Source organism: Myzus persicae, unplaced genomic scaffold (genome assembly GCF_001856785.1).
Source record: "Myzus persicae strain clone G006 unplaced genomic scaffold, MPER_G0061.0, whole genome shotgun sequence".
Lineage (NCBI taxonomy): Eukaryota > Metazoa > Arthropoda > Insecta > Hemiptera > Aphididae > Myzus > Myzus persicae.
The window spans coordinates 1-21734 of record NW_019104360.1 but is presented as its reverse complement, the minus strand read 5'-3'; the positions used below and the strand labels follow the sequence as shown (position 1 = coordinate 21734).

Genomic DNA, 21734 nt, shown 5'->3' with positions numbered 1-21734 from the left:
TTACATACCAATCAGAGTAAAATATTTAAAATTATTTTTTAAAAGTATTAAGAGTATTAGGTACACAATACATTAATATGCAGTAATGTTTAACTAACAAAAAAAATATTTTACATAGTCTCATAACCTACTGTACACTGTCAAAAAACCATACTATAGGATAAACTACACAGATAATATCTTGTAGGTCCTAAAATTAAAAAGCATTTTTGTTAATTTTTTTATTCACTAAATAATTTGTAGTCAGCTTACAGTTAAACTCCCAAACTTGTGATGCTAGAAATCTGCCCCCGAGTAGGCGGGTGCCTACCTCAAATAAAAACAGACTCTCCCTATAAAGCCTCGAGGTCATTATTGTTAGTTTAATAATAATAAATATGGACGAGTGAATAGCAACATAATATGATATCGTATGTCAGGAGCAACTTTCATTTTTAAAATAGCCAATAGGGCTGCAATATATTTAAGTGGGCGTGGGCCAAATTTTTCCACAACAAGGCCACAGAATTTGCTGTAAAATACTGAAATACAGGGTAATTATAACTCTGATTTTTTTTATGAGAACATAAAACACGTTTACTTAAAGCTAATACCATAATAAGAGCTCTTCCCATTATTTATAAACAGACTTTTTATTTCTTCAGTCCTTCAACAATATCACTTGAGTTCAATAATTATGTCGTTAGGTAACTCTATAGGTTTAAGTAGTTACAATCAATAATATGATATTATGAAAAATCTTTGTTTAAGAACCTAAGTAGACATTAATATTATTAAATACATTATTCTTTATTTTAATTTATAACAGTTCTCCAAATGGCAAATTCCAACTGATTAAAAATAAAACTTTTTTGTCCAATACAATTTTTTTGGTAGGTTTATATTGCAAAAAAATTCCAGTCAGATAATCGTACTTATATGATATATTTGAAATTATAATATTATCAACTGGTTCTTAAAATTTAGAGTATGGAGTAATATAGTAATTTTGCTACAAAAAGTAACTTTGTTACAATAATTAGTTGTAAGTGAAGTCAAGTTACTCCCTAACACTTTTGTCTGTGTGTATTAAAGACCATGCCACTAAAAAGAAATAGGTACCTGTGCAATATTTAACTTACACAATACTCAATAAAATGCTTACTATTTATTTTATTATATGACCTTCATTAATTTAAGAAGAACAATATAGTAGGTAAGCCAATACGGATAAAATAGAGCCGCCAATGTATAGACATTGGATACTCCTGGGTTCGTTAATAGTTTGCTTTAATAAAAAAAAAGAAATAATGATGAGTTTTATTTTACATTCAATATTTATTAAGAATTATTATAAGACATAGAAGTATATTATCTTGATTGTCATAATAATAATAATAATATTTTTATTTATAAGTACCATCGTTAATGACAAATTTTGTTGATATTATTTTCTTGAATATAACATTATGATAAATACTTATTTTTATTGTGAATGTTTTTATTTTCAATTAATGGCAAGAAAATAAATAATAAATTCCTAGCACTCTAGATAGTAGATAATACACGGATTTAAAATGTTGAAAACCGCTGCCTTATTCAATTTATCTTCAGCCATCTTAACAATTATCCAATCGTTCGCCAAATGCAGACACCTAACCATAACCATTATTTTCCAATTGTACATTAATTATTCATCCTGTTTGTAATTTAACTGTTTCAACTATTACTCAGTCATTTTTCAGAATTGTCCCATCTGTATGTAAGTTGTATAAAATAAAATTAATATACTCAAGTATCCAATAGGTATACAATTGCCATGATCAACATTTCTGTTTCAAATTTTAATTTTTAACTAAACCTACTATGACCCACTTGTTTGTTACTTTCTAAATAATGTTATAAAAGTTTGGAAATGGAATAATTGTATGTATAAATTATACCTTACTAACATAATTTATAATCATAGGTGCTCCAATAACAACTATTAGCTATTTTTTTAAATAAAATTAATATTTTTCAATAAATGTTAGTAATTAACTACAGGTATATCATAGATTAAGGCCAAGTTGCAATAAAAATTTTAATTCATTGCATAGTACGTAGTACCTAGATATTATTACATAGAACTTACTTATAATCCAATATTTTCTAATTCAGTATTTTTCAAGAAATTAAGAAAGATTTATGTTTTTTCAAATTACTAAATTTTATTATTCATCAGTAAAGTAAACTTACCGAAACACTGTTCAATGATATGATACATATTATTATATATTTACATTATATCATAATTAACTAAAAAATAAAAAATAATTTTTTTAAATATTTATTTATTGAACAAGTTTTAATATGTTTACTTCATCATTACGACAACTTTCTTTTTTTTAAATGTTTTTAAATTATATTGTTTGTGTTTCTTAGAGCTTCTTTCATCATCTAAATCTTCAATTGCTCGATCATCCATTATTCCAACTGTAGGTAAATCTTCTTCTCTTTTTCTCTTTTGTTTTTCTGGACAATCTTTGGCAAAATGAGTAACATCTCCACAAGATCTAATAATTTAAAAACATTTATAATTAAAAATTCCATTATTTTCTGTTATTGAAACTTCAATAATACAATTGTTAACGGCATCAGTATTCAGTTTATTATAAACCATTGATATTTACAAGTATATAAGAAACTATGATAAATAGTATGAAACTTATTTGTGGAAAAATGTTATCAGTTATATAATAAAAGGATACTAAATAACATTGAAGTTGATGTTTATATTTTATTTAAATAAGAAGTTTTTATTAAGCAGTTAACTAAATTATAGACCCAACATCAATGTAACAAAACTAGTTAGTTTGCGTATCTGAATTTTGATTACATTTATAAATTGGCAAATCTGTATAAGCTAGGAAAAGTATTTATTATTTACCCAAAATTATGAATTCCATTTAAATTTATAAAAAAAATTTATCTTTATTTCTTATTCTGTTTCTATTCGAATAAATTACCGGCAAGCTCCTCCATTTGGATATAATCCCATCGGGTTATCTGGACATTGGCGTGAAAGATGTCCTTCTTCTTTGCATATAAAACATTTGGCAAAATCTAGTTGACTGCTATTTCCTGCATTTCGACATTCATGTAATTTGTGTTCTGTTGAGCCACACCTGAAACATAATACATAGATCTAGTAATGAAAAAGATATAGCCATATAGGTGTGGTTTTAAAAATGTTTAGGAGTAGGAACAATATTGAGACACAGGCAACACTAATTAGTATTCTACTGGATTCTTTACATGTTAACAGTATCCCACATAAACAACTTACTTAAAGCAGACTCCTAGTGCGGTGTTGGTACCCAACTCTGGACATTGATTCAACATATGACCGGGTTGTCGGCAATGAAAACATGATTTTTGTCTGAGCCTGGAGAGCTTCTTCTCGGCACGTCGACGCATTGGCATCAATTGTGCCTTCAACTGATGTCTGGGCACACCCTGTTTAATTAACTTGAATTTTTCTACCCGCAGTTTCACTGCGTCCTCTTTCAACACGCTGAAACCGTCAAATTTATCCACGTTCGAGTACGAGTCGTACTTACTACTGCGATTCTCTTCCACCGCATCTGTCGTCGACTCGACGTTTTCGGTTTGTTGTGGCTTTTCTTTCATTTCCAACCATGGTGTTGCTTCTTCCGGTATTTTTTGATTAGATGACTTAGAGCCTCGAGCCCTGGCAAACCTCGTCATGTTCCTGATTTCCCAAAATGTGTCTTGTATTCCTATTATATTTGTATATCTATTTTGTCATTGTAATGGTCATCAATTCACCATGACAAAATGACAACTGGCAAAAAGACTAAAGAGCACAGAGCACTTTTCACGTGCTCACAAACACGATTTAAGATAATAGTATCTCGGTTCGTGATAATAATGATAAGCATTTGTCCGAAAAATGATAAGGTTCGAAATTTAAAAATTACTGCCAACTGTTGCTATCAAAACTTGAAAGTACAGTATAAACTATAAATAAAATTAATATTAATAATTATAATCTGGGCGAGATCTGTAGTGCCACATAACATTTGTACCAAAAAAGTGCAATTTGAAAAAACTGGTTTTTAAAAAATGTTGATTGTAAAAACATTTATTTATTTAAGTCTTGTAGTTTAAAATTAATTTTATATGATCATATCACAGTAATATGTTCATATATACTCGCACACATTGACATAACCCTGGCGTAACTGCCACAAGATGTGCCTGATTCTTACTCCTTAGAAAATGACCAACTGGAACCCCAACCCCCTTGAGCCGCCGTACCGCGAACCGGTATCGCTTGCCACCGTACCGCTGTCTTCCGTCGTTTAACTCGCCCAAACCGCCGAAGCACCTGAGACTCAAGACACGTTTTGGTCTGTAAGCTTATGCTCAACCATATTTTCTCGGGTCTCGGAGAACAGAGTTGGGAGGAGTCAAAATGTAAATTATTATGGACCACATATTTTAACATTGCAGTAATGTACCTATTTTGCCTATTCCATGCGCCAGGGAACACTTTATGTTTACTGTTAGCAATATTGCATGAAGTATTTTAAATTTTAAGACAATGTATTATTAATATAATAATATTTATATTTAGTGTACATCTCATTTTAATCAGTATTTACAACAATATTTGGCGTAGACTATAGTCAATAATAGATATACCTAGGCATCAAGTATTTTACAAATACATATTTTATTATAAGAATTAAAAGGTACTTAAGTATAAATGTATAATAATAAACCTCAATAAAAATTTGTTGTTTATTGCATTGTTATCAAGACTTGTTAGATGTGATCATAATAACTAATAGACATAAGAATAATTTAATAATATAAACATCCCTTCTAAAAAATTACTCATGTTTTTTAACGTTTTCAAAAGTGGATTATGATAAAGCAATTGTGCAGCTGTCTCATCAGTTGTTATTTTCTTATATTCTTAACTATTGAATATGAATTGTAACATCACACATGTTACAATTAAAATATCGAGGAGTGCATTTGTAATAGAAACTATGAGTCAGAACTTATTACATATTCATATCTTGTTCTAAGCATAGTAGTTAAATATTTCCAAAGCTCTTAATCAACAAAAACTATATAATCATAAAACATAATTTATTAATTGTTATTTTACAAGACTTTAAAATAATAAATATATTATACAACATAAGGTATGATTAGAAATAATTATTTTGCATAACCATTGTCTATTTTCATAAAACACAAGCACAATTATTACATAACACCTTTAAAGTACAGCGAGGATTAAACCATTACATTTTCTATTTTATTAATAGAAACACAAAGTTTTAAGTTAATGGTAGTATTTTTCTTGCATCATAACAATCCCAAATCCACTGTGGAGTAACAGAATTTTTGAACTAAAAAAATTGTATATTTTAAATAATAATTAAACATAAATTAAACATCACATTAATGCCTTACCTGTAAATCATTTGAATCAGTTGAAACAATATAATCACATGTATCCCTTTCACTCAATTTTCTACATAAAAAAATTAATATATTAAAAAGTACACACATGTAAAAAATACTGTGTTATGATGTATAAGTATTACCCTTCAAGTGCTATAATGTAGCGCTTACATTCTTGTCTTAGCAAAGGCTTTAAACTGGTAGATAAATAAAATGAACAATTACGAAATATATCATCTATAAATGGCAATGGTATGATGCTTTCGTCAGCTAATATATCCTTAGGAATATCTAAATCTGAATCAATGTCAGTATCTAAATCATATAGTGATTTTGTTGTATTTTGTGGGCTTACAGAACTATTTGTTTGTGATGTTGAGGGTACTTGCCTTTGTACAACAAAAAAAAAAATAGGTTAAGTAAATAAAACTATATAGAACTGTAAAAATTCTCAAATACTAAGAATATTTTTTGAATATGTTTAAATGGAGTACTTGGCAGAAACATTATTCCATTCATCATCACTATCATCAGTTTCAACAGAATTAGTATGAGCACATATTTCATCTTCACTTTCAGGTTTATTTTGTTCCAATTTATCCAAAGCATACCTAAAATATGAGTTAGTTTTAAGAATCCTTGGGTAGAATACATTTTATTTTAAACACTACCTTCTCCAAGGAAATCGACATCTATTTGAATGACATTTATCAATCCAATCACTTGTTACTATACGATAGGTTCCTTGTCTTTTACATTCACGATACTTTGGAGTATTTATAAAAGCACATCTATAAAACATATTAACATGAATAAATATTAAAGAAAGGAGTTTGAGTATTCATAACTCTTCCCTTTATATGTGCCTAAGTTGTTTCTAAAAAATTTAATTTGTTTTACTTACATTAGATGTGTGCAAGACAGATCCCAATTGTGTTTGTATTTAGCACCCATTTCCAAAGCTTTTGAACGTATGTTACCACGATATGGATTTTCATAACCACTCATTACAAATACAACATTGTTCATTAATTCACTGAATGGTTTTGTTACTGGTAGTGGGTTTTTCATTAGTTTAATTTTTTTTTTGGAAGATTGCAAGTGTGATGATGATGGACTTGATTCTTTCTTTTTAGCCGCTTAAAAAAAGTTATAGTTGTATTATATTAATATATTATACTATATGCTATCATGGTAATTGTAAAAAACACTGGAGAAAATGGTATGCTAATGACAGAAATACAGAATTATACACATACTATAGTACATTATGTTATAATATTTTATAAATGTAATATTTAAGTATGGTTAATAATGTACAAATGTTCATTACGTATAATATAATTGATCACAATCTTTATTTGAAGTTATAAACTCAATTTTTATCATTAATTCATTAATTAGATAATATTAAAAAAAAAAAAATAATAAATAAAAACATATTTTAAGAGCTTTGTCGCAGTATGCATCGAGCAAGTATCAAGTACAAGCACAATAGCTTACTAACTTCAGATGTCAATTGTTTTACCAGATGTGTACTATTATTCATCACAAACCCAACAAAATAAAGTTATTTATTAAAACAAATTGAAAAACCTGTCTTAATGCATAACCGTTTGTAATTGTCAAGTTATAATAGTTTATGGTAAGAAACTCTAATAATAAATTTAAAAAAAAAAATGTATAACCCTTAGATAATATACTATGGATAGACACATGTACCGATAACTTGAGGCACACAGTAGAGACAAGTCTTTGAGTAAGATGCTTGATATGCACTAGCGTAAAGTGAGCTAACATGCACGAGGAGAAATGTTTCATATTTATTTATGCAAATTGATATGTATAAATATTAAATATAAACCAAAAGCTGAATATGCGACGATCTATGCTTCACTCATGAGCACATCAAGCATCTCAGTCAGAAATTTGTCGCTTATATATGCTTCAAATAATTATTTACATGGGTAAGATAAACATGTCTCCATCCATAATTAGTATAATATTATGATCTAAAGTATAACCTTTCAATAAGTTTCATTTTTTAGTACCACCTATTCATACAAATGTTGACATTGACATGTTGACTGATTAGAGCAAAATACAGTTCACTCATACTGTCATACATGCATCTAGTAGTTGCTTGTTTTGAAGCTAACAATTTTTTTTCTAATTAAAGTTATGTTTAGTAAAAACTATTGATTTCTTAAATTATCCCAAAGAATAAGAAAATGTAAAAAAAAAAAACAACATTAAAACAATTATGGGTTTTTACTTGCAGTGTGAATTTTTAAGTGGGTTTTTTAAATATTTTTTCTAATTGTACGCATTTCATAAATAATTATGTTATAAATATATAACACATAATGTAATGTATAAATGTTCCTAAAAAATAAACCCAAAAATATTTTTTCTCAATGAAGAATATTATTATTTATTACTTATATGTGATTAATAGTTTAAAAGTATTTTAATACGCATGTCATATTATATCCTATAACTTTACAATAAATAAACTACGATATAATTTTTATTTTTTTAAATTAAATAAATAATTAAAACAATATACTCCAACCCTGAGAGTAACTTTTTTTAAATCAGTAATCTTAGAAAACAAAATTTTTAATTTTAAAATTAGGTGTATATTATATTTTACTTGGATATTACTCTACCTGTATTTTTAACAGCTGCCTTTGTAATTATGTCATTCTTTTTAACATTCAAATCAGTTTTTTTTGGTTTTACAGAATCTCTTGGAGATTGGGAGACCATTTGATTCCTTAAAGGTGTCTGAATATTAATATTTGTAGAATTTGTATTTTTTTGTTTTCCTGTTTCCAAGTTTTTTTTGTGTATTTCCAGTAGACGATTAACTGGTGATTCTGGCATCCTTACAACGTCTCTATTTTCATTACGCTTGGAAAATAGTCGACCAGCAGATGAAATATCATCAGACTCATCATCGTTTCTTAATGTAAATGATCCTAGCCTAATAGATTGTGATTGGATAGGCTCTTTTTGTGGTACATCTTTTATTTCTTTAGAATGAAATGTTACAAATGATAACCCATATTTGCTCTGTTTCATGTATGGTTGTGTACACACAATTTTTACTCTATCCCACGATTCCTTAGATGCCAATGATAGGTGGTCAGTATCAAAGAAACGGACTTTGTTTACATTTAATCCATTTTTACATTCATGCAATGTCATCAGAGAAGAAGTTACCAATAATACCTACAATGTAAAGTTTTTAAAACAAAATAAAGGTTAGATAGGTACATTTATTGAACAACTAATATTGTTTATGTAATGTTTACTTGAAATTCATCAGACGTAGATTTTCCTACAAATATTTCTACAAAAGCAGAATTATCATTTCCAACATCAATGGAACTAATGATTGACGGTTTCAAAAATTGAAGAATGACTGTGGCTTGATTTTCACCTGATTTACAACGCCACGTTAGATGTGAATCTGAGACGTTAAGTATGTTCTCCGCTTTATGTGCCTATTTTTATAATTCAACAAGCTCGTAAAATTATCAAAAAAATATTAATTTGGAGCGAAAAAATATTTACATGGTCTTCACTGCTTATGCTTATAATGCGATCCACTGGAATCGGCCCCATGACATTTGTTATTCTTCAAAAACAGTCACCAAATATAGAGCAGAGTAATTAATAGAGGAATAAACACTGGTAAAATATTGAACATAAAAATTTAAAAAAATTTAAAAGAAATAGACACGCATGCCCGGCTTCTAAAATCTTAAGTTTTAACTGGCAACTGGTAAATTCTGGTATAACTGATAGTATAATATTTCAATATTTGATAACGCATACAGGGGTTCCCAAACACGACTACAAAACACAATAGTCTATAGTCCGCGTCACGAAAAGTGGCGGGTGCCCGCTGCGATCCAAGCGGACTATTTGCTTTAGTGGTTATCAAACAACAATATAATTTACCGCGCTTTTTCAAATACGCCTCTATATTAACCTTAAAATGAACTTACTATTTTACCTCCAAATTGTATTTAAGTGATAATACGTATCGTAAATTATAATCACAACACTACGTATCAACGTATTTTACCATTGATTATTTACTATAAAAAAAATATTCCAATACAATTTGAATGAAGGTTTCATCAGTTATCTTATTATATTTTTTATAAATTGATAATAAAAACAAAACAAACATAACACATACATTATGATAGCAGAATAAAAAAATAAATACACAAGTAAAAATATAATTATAAAATGTTATTGCGAATTTTATTCCGAATTTCCTTCTTCGTCACTGGACTCCCCCCAATCGCTGTCATCAGGTAACAAAGTCAATATGATTGGCTCCAACATACTGTCTCTCATAATTTCTTTTTCGTTGTCTTCATCTTGCAATGTCTCTGCATGTCTCACGCACTTCTCCCAATCATGTTGAGTTACCGAATCCAATGCTTCGTGAGTCAACTTTTCTATATCGACCATTTTGCATGTTTTATTTTTTGTCGCCACTTGATTTTTTACCTGGGCCCATATCAGCTCAATTGGATTGTATTGGCAATGGTACGGTGGAAGTCGAATAACTTCGTGGCCCATTTCCAATGCCAATACATCCAATTCATATTTTTTTTCAAGTGGTATTAACGCTTTAACTTTCTGTCTAAGTTCAGCTAAATTTTCTAATGGTGAAAAATCGACATTTTTTTTGGTCAACCAAGCCTGCACATCTGCTTTTCGCGTATTACTTTTGGGAAAGTTATCGATGAGGGTTGAATGATAAGATGCATTATCCATAACTATCACGGACGGTTCTTCAAGGCTGTTCAGCATTTGGGTGAACCAAGATTTGAATACTTCAGAATTCATTTGGCTGTGGTAATCCGTAGAATTGCCAGTATTACTGCGGAAAACTAATTTTGAATTCTGAATGAACCCATATTTGGCACATCCTGCATGAACAACAATAAGGCGTCCACCTTTTCCAATAGGGATTTTCGGACCCACCATACTATCATGTTGCCATGCAATGGTCCGCGAATGATTTTGATTGACCCAGGTTTCATCAAGATATACAATTGGTCGTGTATCTTTATTTTGGCGGATTGTACAAATTTGTCTCAAAAATTTACATCTAAGCGCAACAATATCGTTACGCTCCATCAAAAATTTACGACCATCGCTACATTTTTTATAAGAAAATTTTAAATTCCTAAGGAGTCTTTGAATTGAACTTAAACTTCCCGAGTAATTAATTTTGCTCTTGACGGCATTAAGTATTAATTCTGATGTAGGATACTCACTTCTGTCGTAAAATTCATGAACTGTCCTCCTAACAACATCACTGTTGAAATCATCCAACTCTGAGACATATTTTGCCCGCTTGTATGATTTACGTGGAGATGAAAAAGAAGGGCCCGTCTCAGGTAATTGATCATTTTTCTTCACTTCGGAGCAAATACGTTGAATGGAGCGTTTCGATACTCCGCAAGCCTCGGCAGTAATGTCTTGCGTTTTTATAAAAAATTTGGCGTCAATTTCTTCTGATTCCGATAGTTTTTTAAAAAATAAATATACACTATAAACTATTTTTTTACTTTGGCTATGTAGATCTTTATCTTTAAATGACATTTTAATGTTAAATAAAAATAATAAATATACAAAACACTAGGTTTTTAAAAAAACAAATATATTTGTAACGTATTACTACGACAGCAAACCGACGTGTGCAAAGCAACAGTGAATATACTATAATGCAAAGAAAACATGCCACAAGCAGATACGAATACAATTAAACATACCATACATGTCCCACCATCCATAATAACCATCTGTCCCTCTATAGGGTCTCTAACAGGTTTTAAAACATATAAAGAAGGAATGTGGTCTATAGGGATGTCTAATGTTTGAAAATGAACAATAGCGCCGTTAATATTCGTGCTGCGCCGCCGCCGTACCGAATCGCAACAATAGAATGAGAACCACTGTCTACGCGGTGGGTGAGGTTCGGGGTACTGCGGCGGCCACCCGCCACATTTCGTGACGCGGACTATAGTAAGACATCAGCTTTATTGCACAGAACAATCAAGATTTTCAAGGAAGAATTTGGAGTGTATCGATACGTATCGAGGCAATTTTGAGCGTTCAAGAAGTTACACGTGCAGTATACTAGCGATACGTACCGACCCGTATCGGACTCGGACTTCGATATGAGGTGGTACGTATCGATACGTATCGAATTTTTCTTCTTGAAAATCTTGAATCATTATTGTTTTATTCTGCAGGACTGTGGTGGTATTCACGGCTGTAAGTAGACCTGTCAATTTACAATTTATCTGTACCTATAGACTGTACCTTGAGGCTTATATTATATACAATTGTATATTTGTATATGAGTATGATCTAAGCAAGGATGGAAATTATTTAAAAAATATTAAATTCCTACTGTTTATGCTGCATTATTCATTATTATGAATCTTTGACTAGTTTAACTTAGAAGTTCCTAGTCACTATAATTGATGTAGTATGTAGATAGGCGCAAGTCGCGCAACCATTGATAGCTTGACTGATTCAAATTTCAACCCTCGACAAACAATGAAGATTTTGAAGGGAAAATGTAAACTGGGCCCGTGATAATACCTTTAAGGGGGACGAGGTGACCGAGTGGTCTGACGCGTCCGCTGCGACGCAGCCGATCGCGGTTCGATCCTCGGCCACCGGGCGGCATTTTTCTCCGGACAAGTCGCGGTGACCGGAGAACAAGTGCCGCCATCCCCCAACCGGGCATGGCAGAAACCTACGGGTGCCCAATAGAAATTCTGCCAAAACAAAAACACACACGTGTTCCCCCCCCTACAGTACCACACAACCTACAGCTAATGGCCTCAGTTGCCGAAGCTTAAATCAAAAAAAAAAAAAATACCTTTTATGTTGTAAAACTGGCACGATAATTGCAGGTAGGTAATGAAAAAGTGATATTCGATTGTAAACACGCCCAATAATTTTCACCGATTAAATATTATAAGCACCTCATGATTTTTATTTATTTTTTATTTTTACAAGAAATATTTAATAGACAATCTATACATTTTAGCACAATAAGTAATAAGTATATGTATATGTGAAATGAGAAAAAAAACATAATGAGGTTGCGTGAATTAGGAGCCACCCATTAGTGGCACTTAATTTGGAAGTTGCGTTGATATAGAATTAAGTTAATTTATCTCTACACCATTTTCTCTTAAGTCTACGACGGGGATTTCCAAAGTGTTGGGATATGTAATCCTTTTATTAGAGCCATTAGAGGATTTCGTGGTTTTCTAATTTAGTATAAAAACGTTTATAGAAAACAGCAGCTGCTTCTGACTTCTTCTATTGTTTTTATACCTAGGTCTGTACGTCCTAATTAAATCTGAAAAGTGAAAATAATAAAATATATTATACTAGCAGCTAATCCCGTACACTTTGTTGCCCGTTGAACTTGACCCTGCTTGATGAGTACTTTATAGTTTATAAAAAAATGTTTTATTCTTATTTTGATTGGGGACAAGCCGATGAGTGGCAATAAGTGCAACTCAGCAAGTTTGATAGGCAATGAGCGAAAATTAAATTGTATGCATGCTTAAACCTGATCTGCAGGATGAACCACTGCAGGCAACCGATGAACAAAAAAAAAAATATCAATTTCTACTAAATATATTTATATTTCTCCTCTAACCAATAGCAAGTAGCAACCGTGTATACACAAATATTTTCTTCTTAAATCTTAAAATCCCTGTTTGAGCAACTCTCCGAGTTGGACCTACCGGGTCCAATTGTGAATCTAAACCATCCAGGGCGTCACCTGAACGCATACAAAAAAATTCATTCAAATCAGTTCAGTCATTTAGGAGGAGTTCAGTAACATACACACGTACAGTAGAACTGTATGTATAAAGAAATATAGATTAACATAATTGAATTCTACTGTAACGAATTTGCATACCTACCTATACCTACTCATATATACTTTTTAATAATATGAAAATGAAAACAAAACGAAATAATTTGTCGAGGAAAATGAGGATCATCTCCTAATGACCTAATGCCTAATGGTGTCCTTTGGGATAATGCTAAAATATAATAAATGTAAAATACTATAAGGTAGTCCGATAGGTTTTAATTAGATATGAAAAGTTTTGGCTATATTTCCCATGTTATTAAGCAATCTCTTTTCTATGATGGCATATTATTATTTTTCTTCGGGTCGAGTTGACACTTCAATCATTCTAGGCCATAATTGGGATAAATTTTCGATAGGGGTTTAAAACTAAATCATATATTTTCATAAGCGATAAAAAAATAATTTTAAGTAAAAATGTATTTAATATTATAATATAGTAATACATTTAAATTAAAAAAGGTTTTTTTATGCATTAAACATGTAATAAACTTGGTTTAATTTATACTTGACCCCCTTCCCTTGCCATTTTATGGTCACGATGGCTACGCCACTGGTAATAAATTTCTAAAATTTAAAACTAAATATTTGTATACTTTATAGTATGAAATTTAGGAGTCTTTTTTTGTTCTTTTGTGAAATGTTCCTTTACATCGTCTGGATATTGATTTCAATTCGTATATGTACACTCAAAAGAGCTGGTACGTTATATGTATTTGGTCTGATGAGTATCATATATAGCACGGATAAAATAAGTTCTGTTTATCCGCGGTAAATAGTTTTTTAATCTTTTCTAGATAAAAAATATGAGTTCTGGTGTTGAAATCGAAACTAGTAATGTAGCCAATGGTTAAAAAATAATTTGGGAGTAATTATTCAAAATCAAAATTACATTTTATGTGTAGAAGTAATAGTTATTACAATACAAACATAATACTGTTATCATGTCATTAGGGAAACATGGTAAATTACTATACATAATTAATTTAGTTTTATAAATTAAATTCACTAACTATATCAACCTACTTCAAATACTGCCAAGCAATCATTTTCAATTGATAAAAACAGGCTGAGTTTACAATAAACCTTTTGAAGATATTTTTCGCGGGTCGAGTTTACAATCGCCCATTTTGGAATCCCTGAGTTATCTTATCAAATATTGCTAACAGACTGTAAATGATATCTCTTATCTTCATGCTTTGACAATACAAATAATATGTAAGTATTAGAATATTTAAATCTTACGATTTGTTTAATTAATAAATTCAATTCTCATTTCTCATTTAGACTGTTATACATTTACAAAGTCCAACTACGTTTAAACTTGAATATTGTTTATAAAAATAAATGCACGTACGTCAAAACGTAGTACTAGTGGCATTTTAATAAAATAAATATAAGCCGGTACCAACTACAGGTAACAGAGAAGTTTACATCGTATTAAATTTTCATTCCTTTATATGCATTCCTATTGTAGCTGAAATTTTTAGTATAGATTTTTAGAAAAAATGGAAAAGGGACTGAACATTACTACCGAATTTACAAGTGGACTTCAAATTCTATTTAACAATGTAAAGAAACACAAAGTAGTGCTGCCTGAAACAGAAAAGCCTTGGACACTAGGATTGCTTCTGTTCTGGATTAAAGACAACATATTGGTCGACAAAGACAAATGCGATTTGTTTATGAAGGGCAATACTGTGAGGCCAGGCATCATTGTAGCTGTTAATGACCAAGACTGGGAACTCTTGGGCGATTTAAAATATCAAATTAAGGACAATGACAATATTACATTTATATCTACGTTACACGGTGGTTAATAATTAAAACGCCAGTTATTTTATCTATTGTTTATTTAATATTAATGAAACCTACAACACAATTTCTCACACAATAGTATGCATCTTTATTCATCTATAATAGTCTGGAAGAACATTAAATTACATAAATAAGAAAAACAATTATGTTTAATCTGAAAACTTAGTATTGGGATTACTTCTTTAATTTGATTAGTTCATTTTCAAATGAATCAGTGATTTGTGAATCCTTAAATTTGAATAGAATCGTTTGCGGTTTGGTACTTTTTGTAGGATCGAGAACACATGTTAATTGAACATTTTTAGCGTTGCGTTTAGTAAAATTAACAGATTCGTTCAGTAACGTATTTGCCATAATAGTTCCCAAGGCACTATCATTCCTCATAATTAGTTGTATTTTTTTATCATCAACTGGTTTTAAATACAATTGACCAACCCCAAGTTCTTCATATTTACCATTTTTAAAACAAAATAGTTTACTTTTAGACTCAAAAATTGCATCATTCTCTTTAATAGGTGTAAAATTCACAACTGGAGGTTGATCTTCATCTTCATCTACTGGCTTTTGGGGTTCCTGAGAAGTCTTCAAATTTTCAGAGGAAAATGTCAAGGTAGGCGATTTTGATCCAAAACTAAAGAATGGCTTAGAATTATTTTGTTCTGTAGATTTAAATGAAAAGGATGGTAGGGTACTTCCAAAATTAAATGGAGGCTTTGTGTTTAATGTTTTGCAAATAACAGGTTTATCTTTACCTGAGGGAGATGTTTTTTTATCATTAGAATTAAATGGCAATGTTTTTTCATCACTAAATTTAAAGTCAGGAGACTTGCTAGAAAAAGAAGTTGACGATGACTGATTGTTAAATTTGAAATCGCCCAACTTGAATCCATTAGTCACTGGTAGTGTATTCGTTGATTCTTCTGAAGACAATGGTGGCAATTTTGTTTCTACATTTTTGTCTTCTGTATGTTCTGTGACCGTTTTATCAAGTTTGAAAATGTTTGTACTTGATTCTTTGGCATTAGTGTCTTCGCTTTTATTACCAAAACTAAACAATTGTTCATTGCTAGAAATATTTCCAATTGGATTTATAAAACTAGTTTCACTTCTCTGGACATTAACAGAATTATTTTTTACTTCATCAGAGTTCTTTGTACGCATAGTTTTATTTTCCATTACCGATATTTGAGGAGATCCTGAAATTTTTTATAAAAAACTTGAATTAGAATATTTTAAATAAATAAATATCATTTAAAAATTAAAATTAAAGAGAATATTAAAACTCTATGAGAGATGATCCCTGACCTCTCAAAATAATAGTAGGTATTAATTAAAATTGTTTTCTACACTACAGACATTGATAAATAGTCAGCGAGTATAAATTTCTAAACATGAAACATCTACATAATCAGTGTCTAATAGAAATTTGACTTGTAGAAGCCAGTGAGATTTTACAAAAAAAGTAAATACAAACAGGAGTATAATACCCTAGTCCTTAGGTTATAACCAGTAGTTATTTACTTATGTTATATTTTTTAACTTAATTCAATAAGTTATTATTCTATTAGGTATTGAAATAGTTAAAAATATCTTAAGAAATAATCAAATTTCAACATGGCTATACAATTTTCAATAGATACAACATAAAGAAGAGCTATAGTCATATAAATAACTAAAAACTTCAAAGGATATGAGTGTATTCCTTTTGAGAGCTGTTAAATCAATTAAATGCCAGAATTTATTGGCTAAGCGTACATTTAAACTGAACATCATAGTTTACCTACTTATACAAAATTGTATTTTATTCTACATTAAATATTATGTAAGCATTCATTATACTAATATCTATCTAAAAATTAATTCATTTTACCAACATTCTAAGAAAAAAATAGTACATATCCATAGGTACAATATACATTTTTGTTAAATCAAAAAAATATTCTATACATTTATACTCTATCACAGGAGAGAACATTACCGTGATTCGACCTGAGCGCATCCAATCTAGCACATCCCCTACTCAACAACAATGGTTCATTAATGTTCAGTATGTTCAACGCTTTAATATATATGAATATATAATGAATACAGTCAAGGCATTAAGTGGGGGAAATTTGGGCCTTGGACCAGTCGGTACCATCAGTCTGAAATTCTGTATGTGCAAAAACGTTATGTTCTCTCCTGGGCCCTGGCATAGAGTTAGAAATGTTTTGATATACAATTTAAATGATCATAATTGTTACCCTAACCTTAAACTCAAAATGTAAATACAGTAAGCTCTTGTTATGTTGAAAACTCAAGGAAAACAGAAAAAAAGGAACTCGTCCAATATGATATCTACCGTCGACTATAGTTGATTTTTATCTTTTTGTAAGCACCTCAGGTTTATTAAACCAAACAAGTTCTACGATATTGCACAAATTTAAACCACTGTTACACTCACCATTTGTATCCATATACGTAAAATGGTTTTTGTTTTTGCATATGGAGTCAAATGTTTGGCACCCTTTTTCTTTTACATGGATTATAAATTGTTTTAAAAATATTACCTTCCGAATCATGTTTTCGACTATTTTTCAACTAACTTTTTTTAACTCACCACCACAAATTGTTTGGTTTTTAATTTTTGTACATGTTGGGTCAATTGGTAATAAATCGAGTAAATTAAAAAATGTTTGCACATCTCTTCTTCATTGTGAATTATGTGTCAATACAAATAACTCATAGTTGACAAACTCATAATACATAATACGTAATACGATATGACTCACAAACACACACTTAACAGGTTAAATTAGTAACCTACTATATTAAGGTAGATAGCATATTGGACGAGTACCGAAAAGTTCAAACCTCAATTCAGTTGAAATAACATACAATTTGGGATACTGATGTTTAATATAATGAGAATCTACTGTATATAAATATGCAAACCTTTAGTAGAAGCTGAGGTAGAGGCCATTGAAGTATCAGGAGTGTTTGTTTTAAAACTTGTAAGATCGACAAATTTGTTTATTTGTTTTTCATAGTCTTTCAATGATGGAGTTAGCACACAATAAGGATTTTTCTGCACAGCATTTGTAATAAATTTGACAAATGCCTCATTAAGTTTCATCACCTTAACATGATTAACAATTGGCGGAGTCAAACTTTTGGAACTGTTACTTTCTGAAAATGTTAAGCTACTAGATGTGGTCAACGAATTAATTGTTGATGCAGATGGATGATTTCCACTCTCACTGGGTGTGTCATTTGATTTTGACAAAAAGGAAAAAGCTTGTTTAGAATTCAAATTACTGGATAAACTGTTGAATCCAGAAAATCCAGAAAATATTGGTTTCAGTTCACCAGACTCATCTCTTTGTAATGTTCTTTTAGCTCTTTTCAGAACTCTGTTTTTTAATACAGAATCGTCTGCTACTTTAAATACTCCTGGGTCTACTTTTTCTTCTTCTTCGTCCCAATTGTCTTTGGTTAGTTCATTACCTGCTCTGCGTTTACTCATAATGACAACCTTTAAAACAAAAATATCAGTTGTAATAATATATATAACTTAATAATAAAAAAAAAACAATGATTTTCAACTTTTCATATGAAATTTTGATAATTTCATCATCACCTATAATTATGTTTGTATTTGTATAGTATGAAGTTCTGATACAGCTCTCTAATATCATATTGACACAACAAAACTAGTAACTTAAATTTTAAGAAATAATAACAAACAATTATGTATATAGGTAATCATTTTGGTAGACCGCAAAAAATTGGTATTGGAGTTTAATGGCTAAGAAAATTCATATTATTGGCATAAAATCTGAAGCAAAAACTTTGAATCGGAATGACTAACTAATTATTGTACTCATATTATTGAAAAGATTGTCATATTAACAAAATCGCGTCCGTCTATATCAAATAAATAAATATAAAATTACATGCAATTTACAATACTTAAAAGATCATAATTTAATATTGGCTAATATTTGTAGTAGTAGTTGTGAGGTTCACAGCTGTTTCAGGTTGTGCACAAAAATGTATAAGATTCCATTTAAGATGGTAAAAAATTAAAAAATATTGATTTTGTTATAAGTACATATCCAAAATAATGTACTTACTTATTTAAATTAAATTATTTAAGGCTTTTTACCATGGTAAAATAAAAATAAATTAGAAAAAATAACTTGTTATGCATGAAACATACACACAAAATCTTAAGGTAATTATAATTGATAATTTGAATGGTACAACTACTACACAAATAAAATTAATCGAAAGTTAAATTTTTAAATGTGGTGCGTTATTGTTTTGAGGATTGAACTGACATTGCTTGTTCGATAAAAACTGGTCCTATGCATACATTAAAATATGTGCTCCAAACAACACAACTAAGCGATGTGTCGATGCAAGTAGATAATGTTTATACGGCTACTCGTAGCACAGAAAATGTGCTCTGCAAATTATTTAATGGTTAATAGATATACTTCTCAACGCAAAAAACATTTTTTAATTAATGTATATATATTTTTGTTATTACAGACCATGTGCATAATACCCAAATATTAATTTACCTAATTATGATAAATTGATAACATTTCTCAAATAAAACATGTAAAGCATAGTATGGGAATTAAATGGAAAAATATCTCAGAAATATTCCGTCCGAAGTACTTAAACTATGATACTACATGCATAATACATAAATAAACTAATTTATTGCTGAATCTTACCTTTTAGTTGTTGTCAAATGGTAGTCCCGATTCACTGGATTCGCTTAAACGGTTTGAATTACAGTTAACACAAATCTTATCCACACTTCACAGTAAGATTGAATTCCGCAATACCTACACTCAGTACACTTAATGCTGAATAATAACCGTTAATTTGTGATTGTCGATAATAGAACGCAACTAGCAAATGGTAGTTTCAATAACTACGAATGTCATACAGCTAACCTGTATACACCATACACGAAGTAACCAAACACGATCAACAATTATATCCTCTCCAGTCTCCCCAAGATGAAGTCTCAACTCTCCTGTAGTCTCCAGAGATCAGTCGCCTGTCACCACTCCTCAGAGAATAAATAAAATCTGATAAGACAATATGGACTACATAGCTGCAGGCTGCTCCGGGTTCTGGACGGCAGCAGGCGGATTAGGCGCGCAATGCGAGTAGGTAACCCTCCGCCGAATTATCATTTTATTGAATAACGAATACCGACTAGTTACGACTTAAGGTTAGTGGTTATTGGTTAATGGCCAGCCAGTGTAGCCCTTTTAAAAATATCCGAGGTTGGTAGTTACCACGGTTATCCAACTACCGTGCTAGTTGCCATCAAAATGCGAATGGATCTTCGCAGGAAAAAATTTTTTGTGTCCGTATATAATATTGCCTACATTTAGCCCCTTTTTTGCGGTTTTCAAAATGTGATAACATTGATAAACCGATAACATAATTTTCATTATAAATTATAAATTATAATATTATATTTTATTATATTAATTATAATTAAAATAGTTAAATGTAGTTAATAAGTTATTAAAAAACACAATATTGTAATTTAAAATTAAAAAATACACAATTCATTGAGAATACAGTATAAATGTACAACCTATTTACGTAGAACATTATTTTAAATTTTCAATCTTTAGCTATAAAAGTTAAATTATATAATAAAATTTTTAATTTGATAAATATTTTCAAAATTCGAACTATACCCAGAAAGCAATTGTGTAATGATATTATTATTATTACAGTACACAAATATTGTTATAAAAATAATGTTATTAAAATAACATAACTATTCAACTAACATAATATTATTTTATAGATATTATAATAAAATTATTTTTTATGTATGGTAATAATAATATTATTTAACAAATATAATAATCAAGCTATTATAATAAAGAAATTATATTTTTATAATTATTATGAATCTTGAACATAATTTAATACCCTTTGAATAGAAATCAGTATAGATGGTAGTATATAGTATATTAGTATCTATACTTACAAACGAATCAAAACCTATGCAAACTGAAGATATAAATACAATTAACATAAAAAAAAATATTGAAAAACAACCTCGTTTATTTACTAAAAATAAAAAAAAATAAACTTGAATTTCATCAATTGTCGTCGAGTGAAGGTAATATAATAAGAAAATCCTTACTAAATAATACAAGAGTTTTAAATGTTCATTTATATGACGATCATTCTTATAGCGCTAAAAGAAAATGAATTCATTAATATATTGTTGAATTGTATCTTTTAAATGACGATCGTAAGTGAATAAAGAATATTGTGTTTTTTTTCAAATTGTGTATTATGAAATGTATTAACTATTAATGTATTTAACTATTTTAATTATAATTTATAATGAAAATTATGTTATCGGTTTATCAATGTTATCACATTTTGAAAACCGCAAAAAAGGGGCTAAATGTATGCAATATTATATACGGACACAAAAAATTTTTTCCTGCGAAGATCCATTCGT

The 21734-nt window shown here is 29.7% G+C and overlaps 5 protein-coding genes across 8 annotated transcripts; 1 reads left to right on the top strand and 4 right to left on the bottom strand.

Annotated features, from left to right (window-relative positions):
• Positions 1-2169: 2169 nt before the first annotated feature.
• LOC111041501 (zinc finger CCHC domain-containing protein 9-like) lies at positions 2170-3901 on the bottom strand. Its single transcript, XM_022325775.1, has 3 exons — positions 3308-3901; positions 2988-3146; positions 2170-2534 (listed from the first exon to the last, which is right to left on the bottom strand). Exons 1-3 carry the CDS (start codon positions 3727-3729, stop codon positions 2336-2338), a joined length of 780 nt encoding a protein of 259 aa, XP_022181467.1. The 5' UTR covers positions 3730-3901; the 3' UTR covers positions 2170-2335.
• A 1227-nt stretch (positions 3902-5128) lies between these two features.
• LOC111041499 (DNA repair protein XRCC1) lies at positions 5129-9249 on the bottom strand. Its single transcript, XM_022325773.1, has 9 exons — positions 9049-9249; positions 8787-8978; positions 8139-8703; positions 6371-6605; positions 6138-6257; positions 5961-6077; positions 5610-5855; positions 5476-5536; positions 5129-5411 (listed from the first exon to the last, which is right to left on the bottom strand). The coding sequence occupies exons 1-9, from the start codon at positions 9097-9099 to the stop codon at positions 5340-5342; spliced, it is 1659 nt and encodes a 552-aa protein (XP_022181465.1). The 5' UTR covers positions 9100-9249; the 3' UTR covers positions 5129-5339.
• A 501-nt stretch (positions 9250-9750) lies between these two features.
• LOC111041498 lies at positions 9751-11106 on the bottom strand. Its single transcript, XM_022325772.1, has 2 exons — positions 11073-11106; positions 9751-11018 (listed from the first exon to the last, which is right to left on the bottom strand). Exons 1-2 carry the CDS (start codon positions 11104-11106, stop codon positions 9751-9753), a joined length of 1302 nt encoding a protein of 433 aa, XP_022181464.1.
• A 3425-nt stretch (positions 11107-14531) lies between these two features.
• Positions 14532-15259, top strand: LOC111041502 (ubiquitin-related modifier 1). Of its 4 annotated transcripts, none has more exons than XM_022325778.1 (3): positions 14532-14632; positions 14702-14831; positions 14910-15259. In XM_022325778.1, exon 3 carries the CDS (start codon positions 14923-14925, stop codon positions 15232-15234), a length of 312 nt encoding a protein of 103 aa, XP_022181470.1. In that variant the 5' UTR covers positions 14532-14632; positions 14702-14831; positions 14910-14922; the 3' UTR covers positions 15235-15259. The 4 variants fall into 4 exon arrangements, with proteins under 4 accessions (XP_022181470.1, XP_022181469.1, XP_022181468.1 ...); XM_022325777.1 differs by having other exon boundaries at positions 14905-15259; XM_022325776.1 differs by lacking the exon at positions 14532-14632 and having other exon boundaries at positions 14639-14831; positions 14905-15259.
• LOC111041500 (nuclear pore complex protein Nup50) lies at positions 15250-20402 on the bottom strand. The gene is made up of 3 exons (XM_022325774.1): positions 19960-20402; positions 18167-18746; positions 15250-16428 (listed from the first exon to the last, which is right to left on the bottom strand). Exons 2-3 carry the CDS (start codon positions 18735-18737, stop codon positions 15407-15409), a joined length of 1593 nt encoding a protein of 530 aa, XP_022181466.1. The 5' UTR covers positions 18738-18746; positions 19960-20402; the 3' UTR covers positions 15250-15406.
• Positions 20403-21734: the final 1332 nt, after the last annotated feature.

Coding starts and splice junctions, on each gene's coding strand:
- LOC111041501 (XM_022325775.1), bottom strand. CDS start 3,729: ATGACGAGGTTTGCCAGGGCTCGAGGCTCTAAGTCATCTAATCAAAAA. Junction 3,147..3,307: donor GCACTAGGAGTCTGCTTTAA/GTAAGTTGTTTA, acceptor ATTATGTTTCAG/GTGTGGCTCAACAGAACACA. Junction 2,535..2,987: donor CCAAATGGAGGAGCTTGCCG/GTAATTTATTCG, acceptor TTAAATTATTAG/ATCTTGTGGAGATGTTACTC.
- LOC111041499 (XM_022325773.1), bottom strand. CDS start 9,099: ATGGGGCCGATTCCAGTGGATCGCATTATAAGCATAAGCAGTGAAGAC. Junction 8,979..9,048: donor GCATAAGCAGTGAAGACCAT/GTAAATATTTTT, acceptor TTATAAAAATAG/GCACATAAAGCGGAGAACAT. Junction 5,537..5,609: donor TACATTATAGCACTTGAAGG/GTAATACTTATA, acceptor TTTTTTATGTAG/AAAATTGAGTGAAAGGGATA.
- LOC111041498 (XM_022325772.1), bottom strand. CDS start 11,106: ATGTCATTTAAAGATAAAGATCTACATAGCCAAA. Junction 11,019..11,072: donor TAAAGATCTACATAGCCAAA/GTAAAAAAATAG, acceptor TATCGGAATCAG/AAGAAATTGACGCCAAATTT.
- LOC111041502 (XM_022325778.1), top strand. CDS start 14,923: ATGGAAAAGGGACTGAACATTACTACCGAATTTACAAGTGGACTTCAA.
- LOC111041500 (XM_022325774.1), bottom strand. CDS start 18,737: ATGAGTAAACGCAGAGCAGGTAATGAACTAACCAAAGACAATTGGGAC. Junction 16,429..18,166: donor TACCTCAGCTTCTACTAAAG/GTTTGCATATTT, acceptor AAAAAATTTCAG/GATCTCCTCAAATATCGGTA.